At 37.8% G+C, this 19056-nt stretch overlaps 1 protein-coding gene across 2 annotated transcripts in view; it reads right to left on the reverse strand.

Moving 5' to 3' along the window:
• LOC139950402 (uncharacterized) overlaps nt 1-19056 on the reverse strand; it is a 133762-nt gene that overhangs the window by 14263 nt on the left and 100443 nt on the right. The window contains exons 12-28 of one of the 2 annotated variants that reach the window (XM_071949047.1): nt 18856-18978; nt 18080-18178; nt 16282-16413; nt 15332-15460; nt 14342-14467; nt 13818-13952; nt 13030-13164; nt 10830-10955; nt 6052-6183; nt 5309-5437; nt 4790-4918; nt 4249-4377; nt 3667-3795; nt 2666-2794; nt 2099-2227; nt 628-756; nt 37-162 (exon numbers count right to left, since the gene is read on the reverse strand). In XM_071949047.1, coding sequence (XP_071805148.1) covers nt 37-162; nt 628-756; nt 2099-2227; nt 2666-2794; nt 3667-3795; nt 4249-4377; nt 4790-4918; nt 5309-5437; nt 6052-6183; nt 10830-10955; nt 13030-13164; nt 13818-13952; nt 14342-14467; nt 15332-15460; nt 16282-16413; nt 18080-18178; nt 18856-18978 — 2166 coding nt within the window. The remainder of the gene's footprint in view (nt 1-36; nt 163-627; nt 757-2098; nt 2228-2665; nt 2795-3666; nt 3796-4248; nt 4378-4789; nt 4919-5308; nt 5438-6051; nt 6184-10829; nt 10956-13029; nt 13165-13817; nt 13953-14341; nt 14468-15331; nt 15461-16281; nt 16414-18079; nt 18179-18855; nt 18979-19056) is intronic. The other variant, XM_071949049.1, reaches the window with a different exon arrangement.

The following is a 19056-nucleotide window of genomic DNA, read 5'->3' on the forward strand; positions in this document are numbered from 1 at the left end:
GCAAGAATTGGGTAATCGTTATAATTCAAAACTTACGTTTGTCACAGTAGAAACCCCTCCATCCAGCTGTACAGGTACAGCTTCCCGTCACTCTGTCACAGTCGCCGTTTACACATAGACATCTCTTCATACAACTCTCTCCCCAGTAGCCGTCCATGCACTCTACAAGACGATGAACACGGAAACAAAGAAGAAATGGGTTATCAATTGGGTATCAATTGTGAGTCGAAGATATATAACACCTGGTTCAGACAGGTGCACCAAAGTCGGCTCAAATAGATTAGGAGCAACTCTGGGTCGGTCAAGCTAAAATTTTGGTTTCAGACAGGTGAACTTAAAGTAACATTTACATGACAAAATTGACGACTGTTTTTTTTTGTTCCAAGTTAAATTCCTTTCCGTATGACTTATTCTGAAATATTAACTTATTAACTGAAATATGTTAATAAACTTATTAACTGAAATATGTTTTTATAATATTGTTACCCTGCCCAGGGTTATTGGCTGTGTTCCAAACTATTTAGATGCTATCACCACCTTCCTAGTTTCATCTATCAGTCCAACACAGCTATTTTTTAAGGAACTTTTTATTTTTTGAGTATTCCCTCTTCTCTTTGAATATCTTACTTGCTTCACAGCTGTCTCCGAACCAGCCACTTGGACAGTCACACGTGCCATCCATTCGATCACAATCAGCTCCGTTTAGACATTGGCAGATCTGATCACAACCGGTACCATAGAAACCTGGGGCACACTCTGTAGAAATGGAAAAAAAAAATTAAAAAAAAATAAAATGGATGCTCTCATTTGACGAATCAATACCTTTAAATTGAAGCTTTTTTTTATCCCCAATACAGTGTCAGTCAGAGGATGTTTTCATTTAACCTTTTGGTGCACAAATTAATAAAAATAAATGTTCAACCGTGTTTTTCTCAAAATTTGTCAATTGCATCTCCTGTTGAACATGGTACATCACATCAAACGAAAGCTCAACAATCGCTTTAAACAACAGAATGAGGGCGGTATACATGTGTGTTGCAGTTTTTAAGTTATGACCGTTTATCAAAGTCCAATTTGGTGTGTTTTTGGTGGTAGCTAGCAACCGTCCAGGGCCCAATTTCATAGAGCTGCTTAAGCACAAAACTTTGCTTAAGCAAAAAATCCCTGCTTAGTAAAGTCAGATTACTGGCCAAGACTTCACTAATTAAAAAACATTGTGAGAAACGGGTCCCACTGAAGTAACATAGTTTTTGAGAAAGAAGTAATTTTCCATGAATTTGATTTCGAGACCTCAGATTTAGAACTTAAGGTCTTGAAATCAAGCATCTGAAAGCCCACAACTTCGTGTGACAAGGTTTTTTTCTTTCATTATTATCTCGTAACTTCGACGACCAATTGAGCTCAAATTTTCACAGGTTTGTTATTTTATGCATATGTTGAGATACATAAAGTGAGAAGACTTTTTTTTGACAAATACCAATAATGTCCAATGTCTTTAAGCTGCTAGAAACTTTGTTTAAACCTTTTTATAAAGGTTTTTGTCGAACTTTTGTACTTTTTACTCTACTGCCCTCTAATATGTGATTGTTTTTATTTTTACATTTACTTATATTTGACCATTCTTAAAGCCATTGGACACTTTCGGTAAACAGTATTGTCCAAGTCCCACACTTCATGTATCACAACTTATATGTAAAATAACAATCGGACATTGGAGTCGGGAGAAAATAACGGGAAAACCCACTCCTGTTTTCGCGCGTTTCACCGTGTCATGACATATGTTTATAACAAATCCGTAATTCTCGTTAACGAGAATTTATATTGTTTTACTGTTTTCTCAAAAAGTAAAGCATTTCATGGACTAATACTTCAAGAGAAGTCTTTCACCATTACCTTCTGTAAACCCTGTAAATTATTTGTAAATCTGTGAACTTTTTTTTTTCTGCACCGAAAGGGTCCAATGGCTTTAAGTGACCCTTTCAGCTACTGCTGCTTGTCATTTTGTTTGTATACATGTATAATACATAATAAATGAATAAAATGTAAAACTCAGAAATGACTCCATTCTGAATAAAGTAGGTCAAAGGTTAAAACTCACCAAACTGACAGGCGTGGCCAACGTAGCCTGCAGGGCAGTCACATTCTCCAGTCACTGAGTTACACTGCGCTCCGTTGCGGCATATACAATGCTGCGCACAGTTCACACCGAAGAAACCTGCTGCACAAACTGTGAAAACAAAATCAAAAATTAATAGTAATAACAATAGTTTAATAGATGTTTAATCAAAGAATACTCCTTTTGGTTTTACCCTACCAATAACAATAATAATGACTTGACTCATATAGCGCCAAATTACCAAAGGATGCAAGGCGCTTGTGAGGAGAAAAGAAAGAGCAAAATGGATGGTCACAACAAGCTACAGATAAGACAACAGGTGAATCTTGAAGACCTTTTTTTAAGGATAGAACTAAAGAACTGGATGTGTAGTTTGGGATCATTGCCCATCTAAGGGATTGCTGTACAGTAGTTCTTCTTAGTTCACAGGCTGCATAAATTTTTTTCCTAAATCATATAAACTGAATTTGTCCCCCCCCCCCAAGAACACCGCTACAGTCCTAAACTTAAAGGACGTTTGTTTTTCTACAATGCCATTTTTTGACCTACCATCATCGCAGCGAATTCCTCTCCATCCATTGGCGCAGATACAACGTCCGGTCACATGATCACAAATTGCGTCATTCTCGCAGTCGCAGGGGTAGATGCAATCCTTTCCCCACTCGCCCGAGGAGCACTCTAAGAAAATTCAAAAAGAGAATCCATTAAAAAGAAAATTCGTATAAAAAACAACAACTTCAGTTAAAATTTTAACTGATGGGCTAAGTATCCTAAAGCTAATAGGTAGAAACCGATGCTAAGCAAACTTAAAGTGGCTGAGCAAAACCTAAATAAGCACTCTTTCTATTCAAGAGGCAACTTTTGTTGAGTCCACTCTTCTTTACTATTTGCAAAATTCAAAATGCCAAAACACCCAACAAAGCCACTGTAGGAGTGCATTGTTTGGTTTTGGTGTATACAGCAGCAAAGATTCATGGTGCTTAGAAAAAGGTAGGAACATTTTAACTAGTACAGGTTGACGAACCTGTACACAAGGTGTAAGCTCTAATAGAATTTCAAGCCTTATTTTTAACAGTTTTACTAACTTTTCTGAGGGGAAAAACAGACAAAGTAGGAAGAATATCATGCGTGATACAGACAAATTTACCCAAACCTAATAGTGCCATAGTGTTGTGTCCAGTAAGCTATAGTGTCTGCCTTTTTACGAAATGGCCAAATGGAGTGCCACATTAAGCCATAAATACAAATAAGGAAAAGATTAGACGACAACGCATTCGATCTCTTACACTGCTCCAAAAGTGTTCATTGTTGTATACAGATTTTGTTTCTAGTTATATTGAAGAACTTTCCAGTTCATTGTTCCATTTGTTGCCCTCATTTAATATGCGCTATTTGTTAATCTCCCTATTGCAAATATTGTAAATCATTGTTAGTTTGTTTCTTGTTCAAGTAAAACGGTATTTTTGTGGGTTTTTTTGTGCGAGAAATGAAATGAAACAAACTTTAAAAAAAAAATGTTTGGAGATGAGAAAGGACTTTTCTTGATGTACCTTCTTCGCAGAGGTCACCGGTGTAGCCTGGTTTACAATTACATTCTCCAGTTGCTGGATCACAGCGAGCTCCATTGCTGCATGCACAGATGTTCTGACAGTCATAACCATAGAAACCATCCGGACAAGCTGGGGGGTGGGTTGAAATAAACAGGAAAAAAAATCATAATTCTGCCATTTAAAAAAAAACATTTCTTAAACAAAAAACATAAAAAAAAAACCCAGTTTCTTTAAATGAGAAAACACTCATATCTTTTGGGCAAATTCATTCAATGGAATCTTGAGTTATTATATACATTCTTTTTTTGAAGCTGGCTGCAGTTGGAAAGTGTTGAATAAACCCCTTGCTTTTGACGTCACGCTCTTCAAAAAACGCCCTCACTGAGGTCAAAACGCGCCCTCACTGAGGCCAAAAAGTACACTCACTGAGGCCAAATGAGGCAAATCTTCAGGCAATAGCTGCTTTGTGCGTCAAAATGAGTTTGTGACCTCAGCGTCACTGCAACATTTCCATTTATGCAAGGTGTCACTATATTTTTTAGAATAAACAAGAAAAGACTTGTTTAAGAAGGAGAAACTTACATTTGTCACAGATAGCGCCCCTCCATCCTGGGGCACACATGCAAGCTCCACTGATATGATCACAGCTCGCATTGTGCATGCACACACAGGCATTGTCGCAATTCTCACCATAGACGCCCTTTGGACACACTGCAGGAAAAGATAAACAAGAAAATAGTACAGTTGTTCTTGAAAAAAAAAAAAAATAGTTACAAATGTTGATTTTGAGTCTGATAAACAAAAAAGTAAAAATCATACTATTAAGCATTATTAATGAAAGTTTAATTCCCATGAACACAAATGAGACCAATATAACTCTAAAAGTGCTAAACCAAATAAACTAAGTCAGGAAGATTTTTTTTCGCACTTGTAGTCTGAGCCAGTAAATAGTTTGAGCAACAAGTGGGCGTGGTCTTGTGGAGTTTTCCTCCAAATTTGAGACCTGGCTATCGGGTGGCGTCATTTCTCTTCATCATAAACATACAAAGCAACCCCGATGTTTAGATTGGCTACAGGTTATCAGTCATGAAAGAGGGCCTGGCTTTTGGGCGGAGTCACTTACCGTCATCACAGGTGGAGCCAGACCAGCCAGGCGTACAGATACAGTCACCAGTTACGGGGTCACACCCGGCATTGTTTTCACACTCGCATCGGGATTGGCACTCCTGACCAAAAAGTCCAGCACCGCATTCTATATACAAAAAAAAATAATATTTTGACTCTTCTGTTGTGATTTTTTATTTCAGGGATGTTCTAAATTTCGAAGGGGCAGGGTAAATTTCTGAGGAACTTTTTTAAACCATCAGTCATTATTATTAACCACTTTTTTTTTCAACATTAAAAAAAAAAATTATTTAAATAAAAATCCTAAATGATTTATCTTTCAAAGAGCTTCCATACTTCAGATAAAGTATAACACAATTGCTCATTATTGTTAAACGCTTGTTTTCAATATTGAAAAAAAAAACACCCCCCCCCCAAAAAAAAAAAAAAAAATAAATAAAAAAATTATAAAATGATTTATTAAACCTCCACAATGGAAACACCCTTTTTTATGAATAGAGCAGCCCCTAAGCCATACCATCACTGCATGTTGGACCCCTCCATCCTGGTGAACAGGTGCACATCCCAGTCTCAGCATTACAAGCCCCTCCATTTTGGCATTGACATCGGTGTCTGCACATCAGACCATAGTGACCTCTGGGACATCCTGATACAGTGCAAGAAAAATAGAAGAAATATAGTTACACTTTGGATAAAGAGGGAGGACTGAGTGATAATCTAAGCAGTTTCTAAAAATGAAATAAACTTAGTAATTAATCCCACTCTTTCCATTATCAGAAAGCGACAATTTAAGAGACTTGAAGACAATGTGCCCCTTTGACGTGTCCTCTTTATGAACAAAATTGACTTCCAAAAGAATTATGTCAAAGTTAAATTGTCTTTAACTGCTTTCTAAAGCTGAATTGAGATAATCCTCACTCTAAAAACTCCTGGGTCAAAATTGACCCGGATTCTGGTCCCATTTCTTGGTCAGTTTGACCCGGAATCCGTGTCAATGCGACCCAGAATCCGTGTCATTGTGACCAGAAATTTGGTTAAAAGCGGGGATTTTGACTCAGATTCCGGGTCACATTGACACAGATTCTGGGTCAAACTGACCCAGAAATGGGTCTGGCCCCCATGGATTCAAATCCGGGTCAATTCTGATCCAGTTGTTTTTGAAGTATACTACTCTCTAAAAACTCCCCTTTCGCTTGAGACAGCGAAACTGCCAATAAGCAAAACGTTATCTCTGTTTTTACGCAACCCTCCCAAACTTACTTGAGTTGCAGTCGGCTCCAAAGAAACCAAGCGGGCACAGACACTCTCCATTGGTCTTATCACACAGCTGGCTGAATAGCGGACATGTGCAGTTCTCCTGACACTCCAACCCCCAGGTACCGTCAGGGCATTCTATCATACCACAGCAAAGAAAAAATATAGTTAAGTAACAAGGAAAAAGCCAACATAAGTGTTGATTGCTGATTGGAGTCAGGGGTCGACACAGAGTTTGGAGGGCTTGATCTTTGGAGTCAGGCCCAGCAACTTGATTAAACTGTGCATGGTAAGTTTTTCTGCTAAAGTGAAAATTAGCAGGGAACCGGGTGCAAACATTGGTTAATCACTTTGGTATGGAAGTTATTTCTGCTAAGCAAGATTTTCCTGCAAGAAATGTTGTTGTTGTGCTACCAAGGGCTGGGATGACAAAGTAACTAAAGGCGTCAAACTTACTTTCCTGCCCTATGGGATTGCTTTCTGTTTGAAACCAAAGACCGATTCAACCATTTGGGAAACTTTGCTAGATTTTGGCAGATCATAAAGTACCTTGCCCTGGCCAGCGCCAGGAGGTACCGCTCGACTGCAGAAGATTTCATGGATACTCATGACACTGTATCTCATTAACAGCAAGGCTGAGTAAAATGTCAGGCTTGATATGATACTGTATGGAGGCAATGAAGGTGATTGCCTTCATGCTCTCTGGTCATTGCCTTGGATCCCTTGAAATGCTCAAATAGAAATTTAAAAATTCCTCACAGGGTGCTTGTCCTTTCAAGGAGAAAAAGCCTAAGTGCCTTTGCCCTTTCAAAAAAGTAGCATACAGGCTTGAAATGTCATGGGGAAATTTGCCTGACTTATCCCCCCACGACAAGAAAAAGAAACCACTCTGAATTCCAGACGGGCCTGGAATTTCTCACCCTTAGGAATGAGAAAGTCTTCTGATTGATAACAATGAATCACAGTTTTGAATGTTTAAGGATGTTACATCGGAAAGGCTGACTGTACTCATCAGGAAAACACTACCGCTCTCACAAAATAGGGTCGTTCATCTTTACACTAGCTGCCGCTACGTTTAAGAAGGTAAAACTGGCTTGCATTATGGTGGAGAAAAAAAATTCTTGGCAAAAAAATGAGTCCGAAGGGACATTTATTGCGTGACTTTGCAGCGAGTTTTAAGAGGGTGATTTTCAATATGGCAGATTTTCTTGGCATGACACCTGTTCGAGAAAGTTTGCAGTATGAGTTTACAGAAAAATATTGGTCAAAAATTGGTCTTCAAATTTTAGTCTTTAAAATCGGTCTTCGAATCAATCTGATGGTCAGGTGATCATGTTGTAAAGTCACCCCCTCTTGTGGACAATGACAATGGCAGTGGCCATGTCAATGACAATGGTCATGTCAATCACAATAACGAAAATGGCCGCGACAATGACAACAGTCACAATAATGACAATGGCCACGACAATGACAATAGTCACAATAATGACAATGGCCACGACAATGACAATGGTCATAATAATGACAACGGCCATGACAATGAGCATGACAAGAACCATGACAATGATCTTCATTAAAGGGACAAAAGTTTCCCACTCCATTTAACTGTAAAAAAAATTCTTGTTTGTAAACAAATCAAAGGTTTGTTTGTAAACATGTGATTGTTAATATTCCTTCTACCGATGCTAAACAATTCTAGTCGTCTATCATGCACTACTGACACAGATACCTACATGTACACCACTACATCTATATTAGAAAAGAGGGGGATAAAATGGGGTGGAGTAAGAGTAGTTAGTTTTGATCCAATCTGGACCTAAGTCAGAAGGCTAGAAAGAAAACTACAAACAGAAGACAGACACATCAACACAAAAGATACAAGTCTCAAAAACTTCTCAAAGCTACAAAGATTTGAAAGTATTTGAATTCTTTGCCATTATTGTTATAATATAATGATATCTCGGTTCTCACTAAGTGCTGTGCAATTTAACAATCAACAACATTTTTATGTTTCTTAATTTCAAAATTTACATCATTGGTAATATTTGTCCTGAACCTAAAGGTGTTATATTTTCAGCGATGATATTTAACCCTTGGAGGAAAAAAAAAGTGAAAATGTTGTGAGTACAAGGGGCGCATTGGTATGACATGGGAAATAATGCGAGATACTTTTTAGGCTAAATAAATAGCAATTTTTGATTTCAAAATCAGATATCAGATTCAAGAAGGGAGAATATCGTTTCTGATTTGAAAACTTCTTAGAGGGTAGAAACTGGATTTGTCATAATTTAAAGAAAAGCGTTGAGTTTCCCTCTAGTAAGGGGGCACTTCTACGAGCATTTTTTTTAAATTTGTGTCGGAACTTTGTCGGGGGCACCACAGCAAAAGCACAGGGCACCAAGACATTTTCTGTGGATGACGTGGGTTAAATTAGAGGCCCGCACTAGAAGCAAGCTTATATAGCTACACTGCACTTGATCCGTCAGCCTGAAACATTTTTTTCTTGTCTTTTTTCTTTAAAACTGCTTATTCATGTGAACTGCGTACAGGAACTTCCTAATCATCTGAAGCTTTCAATCTAAATATCCCTCATTCACTAATTAGATTTAGTTGACATTCAAGTTTTAAAGGGTATGGATACTTTTTGTAGGACACAAAACACTGCAGTTTTACATAAAACTTACACGGTTTGAAGACAATGATGATAGTAGAAAGCTTACCTTAAAATGTTACCAGCGGAGGTGCTGTAGTTTATGAGAAATGAGTAAAACAGTGTCACCAAAATTATTCTAGCACGTACATTGTGTTTACCAGTACTGGTAAATAGGTTGCACATGCTAAAATAATTTTCATCTCCCAAGAAAGAAAATTATTTTCGTGAGATTGTTTCACTCATTTCTCAGACAGCACCTTAAGCAAGTAATATTTTAAGGGAAGCTTTCTACCATCTTTAAACTGTGTAAGTTTAATGTAAATCTGTGGATGTTGTGTTTTGTGTCAGACAAAAAGTACCCAAACCATTTATTGAGGTGAAATAACCTTTGGCCGAATTCCAGGATTTTTTTTTTTTTTTTTGACTCTTTATTTTTGGAGTTTCCGTGGAATAAAGGGAGGGTAAACTATTGGTAACTACTCAACAAATTAATTACCATAAAACGTACTTGGAAAAAAGCACTGGAGAGCTGTTTGTTCTATAAAATATTGCTAGAAACGCTACACTTTGAAGTTATGTAGTTTTGGAGATAAAGGTAATTGTCCACCCCCAAAAAATTGAATCCGAGGAGAGCACACAATTCTATGAAACGAAAAGGCTGTTTTTCCTTCCATTATTCTCTTGCATCTTTTGATAACCAATGGAGCCCAAATTTTCTCAGGTTTCGTTATTTCATGTACATGGATAATAGTCCAGTACAATAACCAGAAGTTACTCTGCCAATAATGCATAGTTTCTTCATCATGGGAACGTGGAAAAACTTGGGTAAGAAAATATTAATCGCAAATAAAGTGAATTATTCTCAACTTATAATGTTTTCCTTCTTATAATTTTTTTCTTCTTTTCAAAACATGCCGATTACTGTCCCATATCTTTTAAATGTTCAATTCATTGGAATGTATGTGACAATGAGAAGGCTAGGCTAGCCTTCCCTATTGACTATGACCTTTGAACTTGATGTGTTAATGACTCAACAGCGACACCTGTTTCTGAAACTTCATAATTGACATCAGGGTTTCCTTGTCAAAAGAGAGAAAGAGGGGGGGGGGGTGGGGGTTCCCATTACCACTTTGATCAAAACCCTGTAGTGTACATGTATGAGTAAAATCAGGATTAAATGCGGTTTATACTGTTGATAATTGTCAAAGACCAGTATTTCTCACTTGGTGTATTCCCGCATATGCATAAAATAATAAACCTGCAGAAATTTAGGCTCAATTGGTCATTAAAGTTGCAAGACGTTAAGAGAAAAAAAAAACTAGCTGCATAAAATCGTTGTGCTTTTGAATGCCCGAGAATTCAAATTGTGGTAGTTTGCAAAGAACAGTGTCTTCAATTGTTGAATCCCAATCGTATACAAAAAATTACAAACCTGTGAAAAAAAAATTTGGAAAAAAAAAAAAAAAAAATGTCTCAGCAAGTAAGATATTGCTTTCTTTTATAGTCAGAAGTTTATCTCTTTGCGCAGAAAATGAGATGTATCTCCGTGTCTCGCTAAGTCTACATGGTTAATAAATCAAATGTGTTAGAGGAAAGATTTAGTATTGCTATAAGCTACATGCTACCGTTAGACATCCACAGCTATAACATAAAATACATGCATGCACGGCCAAGATGACATTATGGAATCAAGCTCAGGTATTGATGATGTCACTTCTATCAGTGATCGTCCTTTTGCCTTTTTCTTTTAAAGGAACGAAATAATGTCATTTTATCGGTGAATGTGTTTCCAAAGCAAAACTCCAAAAGGAAAAAATTGTATAAAGCATAAAACCGTTTTGATTTTATATTTTTTTTATATAAAAAGATGCTTTAAATCAATTAATATTTTTGTTGGTTACAAAATTACAAAAATTCGTAGAGTTGAGGCAAGGCAGCCATAAAGTTCACAGGGTTTTCCACAAACACCCAAAAAGGAAACATTTTTTATTTTTTTTTTATTTTGCTGCCTTGGAATTGTAGTGTTTGTTTAAAATCAAACGGTGTTACTGTTAAGAGTTTGGATGGGTTTGGATGATTCCAAAATACCATGTTGGCCTCGGCATAACAAGCACAGCATAGTCATTCTCACCCTCGGCACAATCCACGCCTGTCCAGCCAGCCGAACAGAAACATGCACCTGTAATCTTATTGCAGTTGTTGCCTCCGCAACGACAGTCAAATTTACAGTTGACTCCATAACGCCCGTAATCGCACACTATGTGTGCAGATACACAGAGTGGATTACCGGGCAGCAGTGTGAAGGAAATCAAGAAATAAATGATACATGAAATAGCGGCAGAGAGTATGAAATCAACTCAAAATTATAAACAGATGATAGTAGGGGGCCTTTCTCAAACCTTGGCTTGGGCTCTGACTCAGGCTCAGGCTGCGTTACGCAGTGGAAACGTAGCTCAGCCTATAACCTGCATTTTTTGAGCAGCGAGTATTGCAAGCGATGGTTTGAATATCAGCAGACAGAGCCTGGAGCTTAAAGACACTGGACACTATTGGTAATTGTCAAAGACTAGTCTTCTCACTTGGTGTATCTCAACATATGCATAAACAAACAAACCTGTAAAAATTTGAGCTCATTTGGTCATCGAAGTTGCGAGATAATAATGAAAGAAAAAAACACCCTTGTCACACGAAGTTGTGTGCTTTCAGATGCTTGATTTCGAGACCTCAAATTCTAAATTGGAGGTCACGAAATCAAATTCGTGGAAAATTACTTCTTTCTCGAAAACCACGTCACTTCAGAGGGAGCCGTTTCTCACAATGTTTTATACCATCAACCTCTCCCCATTACTCGTCACCAAGTAAGGTTTCATGCTAATAATTATTTTGAGAAATTACCAATAGTGTCCACTGCCTTTAAGCCAGAGCCCTAACCAAGGTTTGAGAAAGGCCCATGGTTGATGACTTCTGTTTCATGCTTCAGAATATTGTGTACAAGATTTGTGACCGATCTTTAAAAATGAGTCAGCAGTTTGAGTTTGTACTTCTCACTAGAGACAGCTCAGTTCAGGCAAATCTTTAACCTCTTCAAAAATTGTAATCTTAAACTGTGACTGTTAATTTTATATGGTTAATAAAAAAAGTATTTTTAAAAACATGAGGATCATTCTGAAGATAAGGTCACAATTCTTACATGCATGATATGATAATACAACTTTTTAAAATATATCTCAATTTAACTTATCATAGATCAATTAAGAACAAATCGCCAGAAAAACAAAAAACAAAAACAAAAATGAAAAATCTCCCTGCCAAACTGGTGACAAGAAAATTGATTGTTTTATAATCGCCAGGTAAAAACAGAAATTATCCCCAAATTAACTACTAACAAGTTAGGAACTTCCTATATTTTTAATCGGTCATTAAAGTTTCACAAATGCTAGAAAGTTAAGGCACAAATGTCTCAAAGACAGAGATAAAAAGACAAAAAATCTGGGCCCAATTTCATGGCTCTGCTGTCTGTAAGCAAAGAATTGGCACTTGAAGAAGTTTGTGATTTTAAATCAAGCGTATTTCACGGGTAAGCATGGAATTTTGGCTTGTGCGCGCGTGCACACTCCATATTACTAGACATTCTATGCCGACACAGAAATTTGGCGCTTGCCGTGCAAGCGGAGAATGATGATCTTAAGCACAGAATTCGGTGGTAAGCACAGCTATAAAAATTGGGCATTGAGATGGAATCCCGGCTTTCATTTGACTCAAGATGAGAGCTATGAGGAAATACCACTTGACTGGCATTGAAAACCCCCAGGACCTTCAAACAAGATGACTACCAATTTTGTAAACTGAGTCATCTGAGAATGATCTTAAACTCTACCAGAAAAAACACCTGCTTATTCTTAATTTGAAACAAAAACTTTGTGTTTCTGAAACAAAGGCCGGGGCCCAATTTCATACAGCTGTTGGAGTTGACAATACTGCTTAGCAAACTTCTTGGCAAAGCAAGAAATGTCTGGGGTGTCGGGGGCAGCAATGGTATTCTGGCTGGTAAACTTTTTTCTGCTAAGCAAAAGTTTGTTGTGCTAAGCAAGTTTTAGTGCTTACAAGGCTTTATGAAATTGGACCCAGAAGGTCTCGATCATGCTTTAGTTTATAAACAATTAACAAAGGATCTAAAAAGAGTGCTCTTGTTTATAATGATTTTGTTTTTGCTTTTTGGCAATCCCAAAACTTCCTTTTGCATTTCATTATCTTTCTTATTTGCATATTTTTAAAGCCTGAATCAATCAAATACATAAACAAGAATCAGAATTGTAATTTTTTTGACTTACGTTGTTCGCAAGCCTCTCCGTAGTAACCTGCAGGACATTCACGGGTACAGTCACCTGTGATCTTACTGCAGGATGACACATCGGGACATTGACAGACGTGACGGCACTGCTCGCCCCACAGGCCTGACGGGCACTCTGCAATAAGTGACAAATTACATCATGACGATAATGAGTTGGAGGAGGAGCAATGACAAACCTGGTGACAAACTGGTTTTTATTTATTTTCAAAGCCAGTTGGGTTTATTGAAAGTGACAACTGACTTCACGTTAATTGTGACGGAGTGGGGAGGGCAATACTTCGGGGTACCTTTTGAAGAACAATGTGTCACAAGAGGTCACTACAGTTTTAATGCGAAACTACACAAATATTGACACTTTGTCACTTGTCATCCTCATGACTATTCGGATGGTGACAAAAAGTTGACAAAACAAAACATTTTCAAATGCTACACAGATATTCACAGTTTTTGCCATAGATCGCTGCAAGGTTAAAACCAAAAGTATTACTCTTTATCCCCGATGTAATTATTAAATCTAGTAAATATTTGCAGTGGGAGACTTTTGGACGGTCTTTTTTACAGTTCTCGCCAGAAGTGCGCATGCTCAGACCTAAATGTGCAATACTGAGCATGTGCGGGCATGCTCAGAGCCCCAAAAAAGTACCACTTTGTCTGCTGCCGCCAGCGTCTCAAAAGTTTCCCATTATCATAAAAGTTTGAGAGAAGGGATTGAAGGCAAATCACTACATCACCTTAGACTGGTTCCATGCATCACCTGATCTCACTTACCATTCTCACATCGTACTCCCTCATAACCCGCCTTACAGGCACAAGTCCCAGTTAGCGCATCGCATCCCGATGAGTAATGTATACTGCAGTCGCATCGCTCTGTACATCCTGTCCCAAAGAAGAACTCCGGACATTCTACAAGAAAAGAAAAAATGCAAAAAATTAAATCAACTGTCTGTGAGTTGGGGCTATGAATCTAGTCACTTCAGATGACGTGAACTTAAAGGCACCGGACACTATTGGTAATTACTCAAAATAATTGTTGGCATAAAAACTTACCTGTTAACGAGCAATAGAGAGCTGTTGGTATAGTACAAAACATTGTGAGAAACGGCTCCCTCTGAAGTAATGTAGTTTTTTGAGAAAGAAGTAATTTATCCTTCAAATATTAAAGACTTTCTGGAGCCCTTACATCTGAAAGCACACAAACTTGTGCAACAAGGATATTTTTCCCTTCATTATTCTCTTGCAACTTTTACGCACTACCATAACACAGCCCTAAGGCTAAGTAGGAAATAACTTACTGTGATTGCACTGTGATCCAAATGAGCCTGGGCATAAGCACAATCCGAAACGTCTGTCGCAGGGAACACTGCTTGGGCAGTTGCAGTAACGGTCACATTCATTGCCGTACATTCCAACTGGACAACCTGTAGGATAGATTCAGAAACAAAATTCACAAAATTTTCAAAAAAATGGGCAAGATTGAAGAAAAAAAATGAGAAAAAAAAGTAACCTTTTCAACTTCATTTATCAGCTAGAAAAACAAGAAACAAGGAAGGATTCATACAAATGTTTACAATATAATCAAAATGTCGGGCAAGATTGAAACAAAATACTTAAACAATGAAAAACAAATATATTTTTCAAGAAAATTCATAAGCTTTGAAAACAGAAAAACAAACTGCAAGTACTTATTAATAATACAAATAAATCATTAAGTAAATACATAAAATTAAAAAAAATACAGGCATTTTAAAAGGTTTGTTAACAACAATCTGGGGAGATTGAACACAAATTGAAAAACACTTAAATAAAATAAAAGTTTCCATTCATTAGTTTCTTTTTAATTTTGTTCAGCTTGAATAGAAAGTGGCACAATGTACGCTTTTTAGACCTTTCCCATGGAGGGAAAACTAGAAACAATAATGATGATTTGTCAGTTTATATAGACACATGTATGTCAGATTTTACTGTCAATCTCCAGAACCATGATGAAGTGCCATCATAGAGTTACATACAAGAACAAGGGGGCGCACTGGCCTAAATACGCGACCCGGCATGCGCGCAGGCGGCCATTTTCTAAGTTGACAAAACAGCATCGCCTAGCGTTCAATAAACACAAACTCCAACGTGTGTTTCATATTTAACACACGTACAGAATGGCGCGCGCGTGTCTCCTTAAGGTTCTTTCATGTTTGTGCAAGAAGCACCACCAGTACGCCCTCTAGTTCTTAGATATAACTCTATGAGTGCAATGTAAATTGACGCAAGGTCAAAAGTGATGTTCTTACCATCGCTACAGTACTCTCCATGGACACCGGCAGGGCAGGTACATCCTCCGTTAACGGGGTCGCATTTACCGCCATTCACACAGGGGCAAACTTGATTACATCCCTGACCATAGGTATTGAGAGGGCACGCTGGAACAGGAATGGATATAATACAACTCAGAATCAAGACAAATAAAACAGGCAACAATCAAAACTACAGCTATGGTATTTGGTCCTTGAAATAAGTAGAACCACATTATCAACTACAATGGGATGGTCTAGATGTACGCATACTGCAGGCATTAAAGGCATTGGACACTATTTGTAAATACTCAAAATAATTTTTGACATGAACACTTACTTGGTTACGAGCAATCGAGAGCTGTTGATAGTGTACAACATTGTGAAACATGGCTCCCTCTGAAGTAACATAGTTTTTGAGAAAGAAGGTAATTTCTCACTCTTATAGTAAAAGACTTCAGGCCTGAAGCCCTTTTTTTAGGCAATTGAATACACATACATTTGTGCAGCAAGGGTATTTTTTCTTTCATTATTCTCTCGCAAGTGTTCAATGACCAATTGAGTCCAAATTTTCTCAGCTCTTTTCAGAGCCATTACTCCCACAAAAGATAATTACTACTCGGTTGTACCCGCAAGTTTACTGTACTTTAGTTAATTCCTTCACAGATTTGTTTTTATGCATGTTGGGATACACCAAGTGAGAATACCTGTCTTTGACAATCATCAAAGGTGCCCAGTGCCTTTTAAACTGGATGCAAATTTAAACATGTATGAGATTTTCATTTTGGTTTTATACCCATATACACCGATGTGTGTTAAGCACTGTATACTCAGTACTTACCCGAGTTTTGTGAGAAAAAAAAATCACAGGCATATTACTGGGGTGGGATTCGAACCCAAGACCCTTGCCATTCTAGAGCAGTGTGATATTACCAACTAGAGATACTTACTCTCGTTACAGACCAAGCCAGTCCAGCCCGGTGGGCAGTCGCATCCATCCTGCTCTTGGTTACACATAGCTCCATTAGAACAATCGCTACAGCTGAACTCACACTGCGTACCAAAGGCACCTGGTAGACATCCTGGATGGAGCAAAAATTAAGCATAAAAATTTGCTTAGCATGAAATGTTTGCCTAGATTAAAACAGGATTTCCCAACCAAATTTCTACGTTTTCAAGATAAGCATACAACAGCTGAATACCAGTAACTAGGAAATGCAACAAAAGGGAAGTTATGTTGGTAATCCTGTTTTTATCAAGGAAGAAATGTCATGCTAAGCAAATTTTCATGCTTAGCAGCTCTATGAAATTGGGCCCAGGCAATCAATACATACACTTAGGTCGCCATAGCGGATAGGATTTGCCCTTCACTTATTTAGTGACTAGGGCCCAGTTTCATAAAGCTGTTTAGCAGAAATAACTGCTTTGCAAAATTATTTGCTAAGCAAAAATTGAGTGGGGTACTAGTCATAACAATGTCAATTTAATGTGATTTTGGCGGGTAAAATGTTTTTAGTAAGCAATGTTTTTCTGTGCTTAGCAAATTGTTGTGCTTATACAGTCTTTATGAAATTGGGCCCAGCCAGCAGGACCAATTCGGTAAGCTTGTCATATCAAAGATTAACCCGAAACACCCAAATCACAGGAATAACATCATCAAAACATAAAAGGTTATTGGAAAACGACCTTTAGGAGCTTCGCCCAATAAGCCTTTTTGAGGTATGGCGGACGTGATGCGTGTGTGTCACACACCGCGACTGATGCCATGCTCACCATGTCGGTGGTCATTAGGTTTACGTGTAAATGCCGCGTCGCCTAAAATGCGCACTTCACTGAATAACATACGCTCTATTTCTATGGTCAATACGCACAAATTTACCACAACTTTACAGTGTTGTAGCATTGTGGAGCTACCCCTAACAGCTAGAAAGGTCACAACAAGGCTATATCTGGCTTATGCACGGCTTAGACCTCATCCCCAAAATAGTCTGCAACTATGTATCAAGCAGGAGGCAGTGCTCCTTGGCTTAAACTCAACAAAGATAATGTAATGGAGCAAGACTTTAAAAAAAGAGACGGATCAAATGAGTGCGGTGGAGTAATGGAAGCTGACAAAGTGTTTCCTGAGGTGGGGCAGGTGGGAAGTTGTTTGCCAACTTCTCTAGTAACGAGGAAAAGCAATCAACACAAGCCGAACAAAAATATTTTTTACTCCTAATATAAGTTGCTTTCCTTTGGCTTCATGCACAAAAAAATGTTGTTTTCTAGAACAAAAAATTCAAGAGGATTTTATTTTCAGTGATTTTAAAGTAAAATGTCGTGGCAACTTTGACAATCATGAATATGTATAAGGTGATCGTCAGCTGAGTGAATTATGTTTTTTTTTTTTTTTTTTTCAGTTAAATTGTGATAGCTTCAAACAATTCTAATCTGAAAGCTAGAAACCAATCTACAAACAAAGGAATAGAATCAGCTCATATGAATTAAGTATTATAATAAAATAAAAAAATTATAATCCTTGCTACATCATTAGACATACACTGTAGGAAGAAACTTTATTACTCTCAAAAAGAAAAACAGCAAAGCACAAGTTTAAAAAGCACCACAAGTATCAAACATTTCAAAAGTTACAAATAAAATTATTGCACAAGAAACAAACGCACAACCCTCAGAGAGAGCTGCCAGCTCTTGAATATGCATGACGTAATTCCTTAAAACACTATCAGCTCATGAATATGTAAGACTTACTTATGCTAATATCCGGCTGCAGATGTGGTTGAAAGTCTCCGCGTCCACCAGATGGGAGGATAAGAGGGTTTGGTGATGGCGTCCTGAGCTCTGGCACACCTAGTGATGAAACAGATGGTGGAAAAAAGGAAAACCATTACAAAATGTAACGGTATCCATGGTGTCACACTCATCTAAAGGAAGAGTAACTTTGTAATGGGTGAACTCAATAAATAAACTCCAAGAACACACACAAAAATTAATTTGAAACAAACAAACAAACTGGTAAAAGGGTAGTTTTGTGACAACGCGTGCGGAATGAATTCACCAGATGCTACCAAATTGAAAGCTACCTTAATACACATATAAATTTATTATTCCAAACCACAGTTGGATAATATTGAATGGTCAGACAGTAGGAGGGTTGACTGTGTACAATCACCAGATGGTACCACATTGAAAGCTACCATAATACATATATAAATCTATTACTCCAAACCACAGTTGAATAATATTGAATGGTCAGACAGTAGGAGGGTTGACTGTGTACATTCACCCCTTGGTACCACATTACACATACAAATCTGTTATTCCAAACCGCAGTGGATAATATTGAAAGTAAGTCAGACAGTAGGAGGGTTGACTGTTTACAATAACCACATGGTACCACATTGAAAGCTACCATAATACACATACAAATCTATTATTCAAGACCACAGTGGATTGAATGGTCAGATAGTAGGAGGGTTGGCTATGTACAGTCACCACATCAGATAGTAGTCCTAAGGAATACTTACGCCTGCATGTTATGCCGTCAGAGTCTAAGATGTGTTTTTCGTAGCAGAAACACTCGTAGGCGCCAGCGGTGTTTTGACACAGCTGACTACACCCTCCCTGGTTGTTTGTACACTCGTCAATATCTGGAACAAAACAAAACAAAACACATTTTTGTTTATCTTGGCAACTTTCTTCCTAATAATTAACAGAAAAATGGGTTA

This window comes from Asterias amurensis, chromosome 18 (genome assembly GCF_032118995.1).
Source record: "Asterias amurensis chromosome 18, ASM3211899v1".
NCBI lineage: Eukaryota > Metazoa > Echinodermata > Asteroidea > Forcipulatida > Asteriidae > Asterias > Asterias amurensis.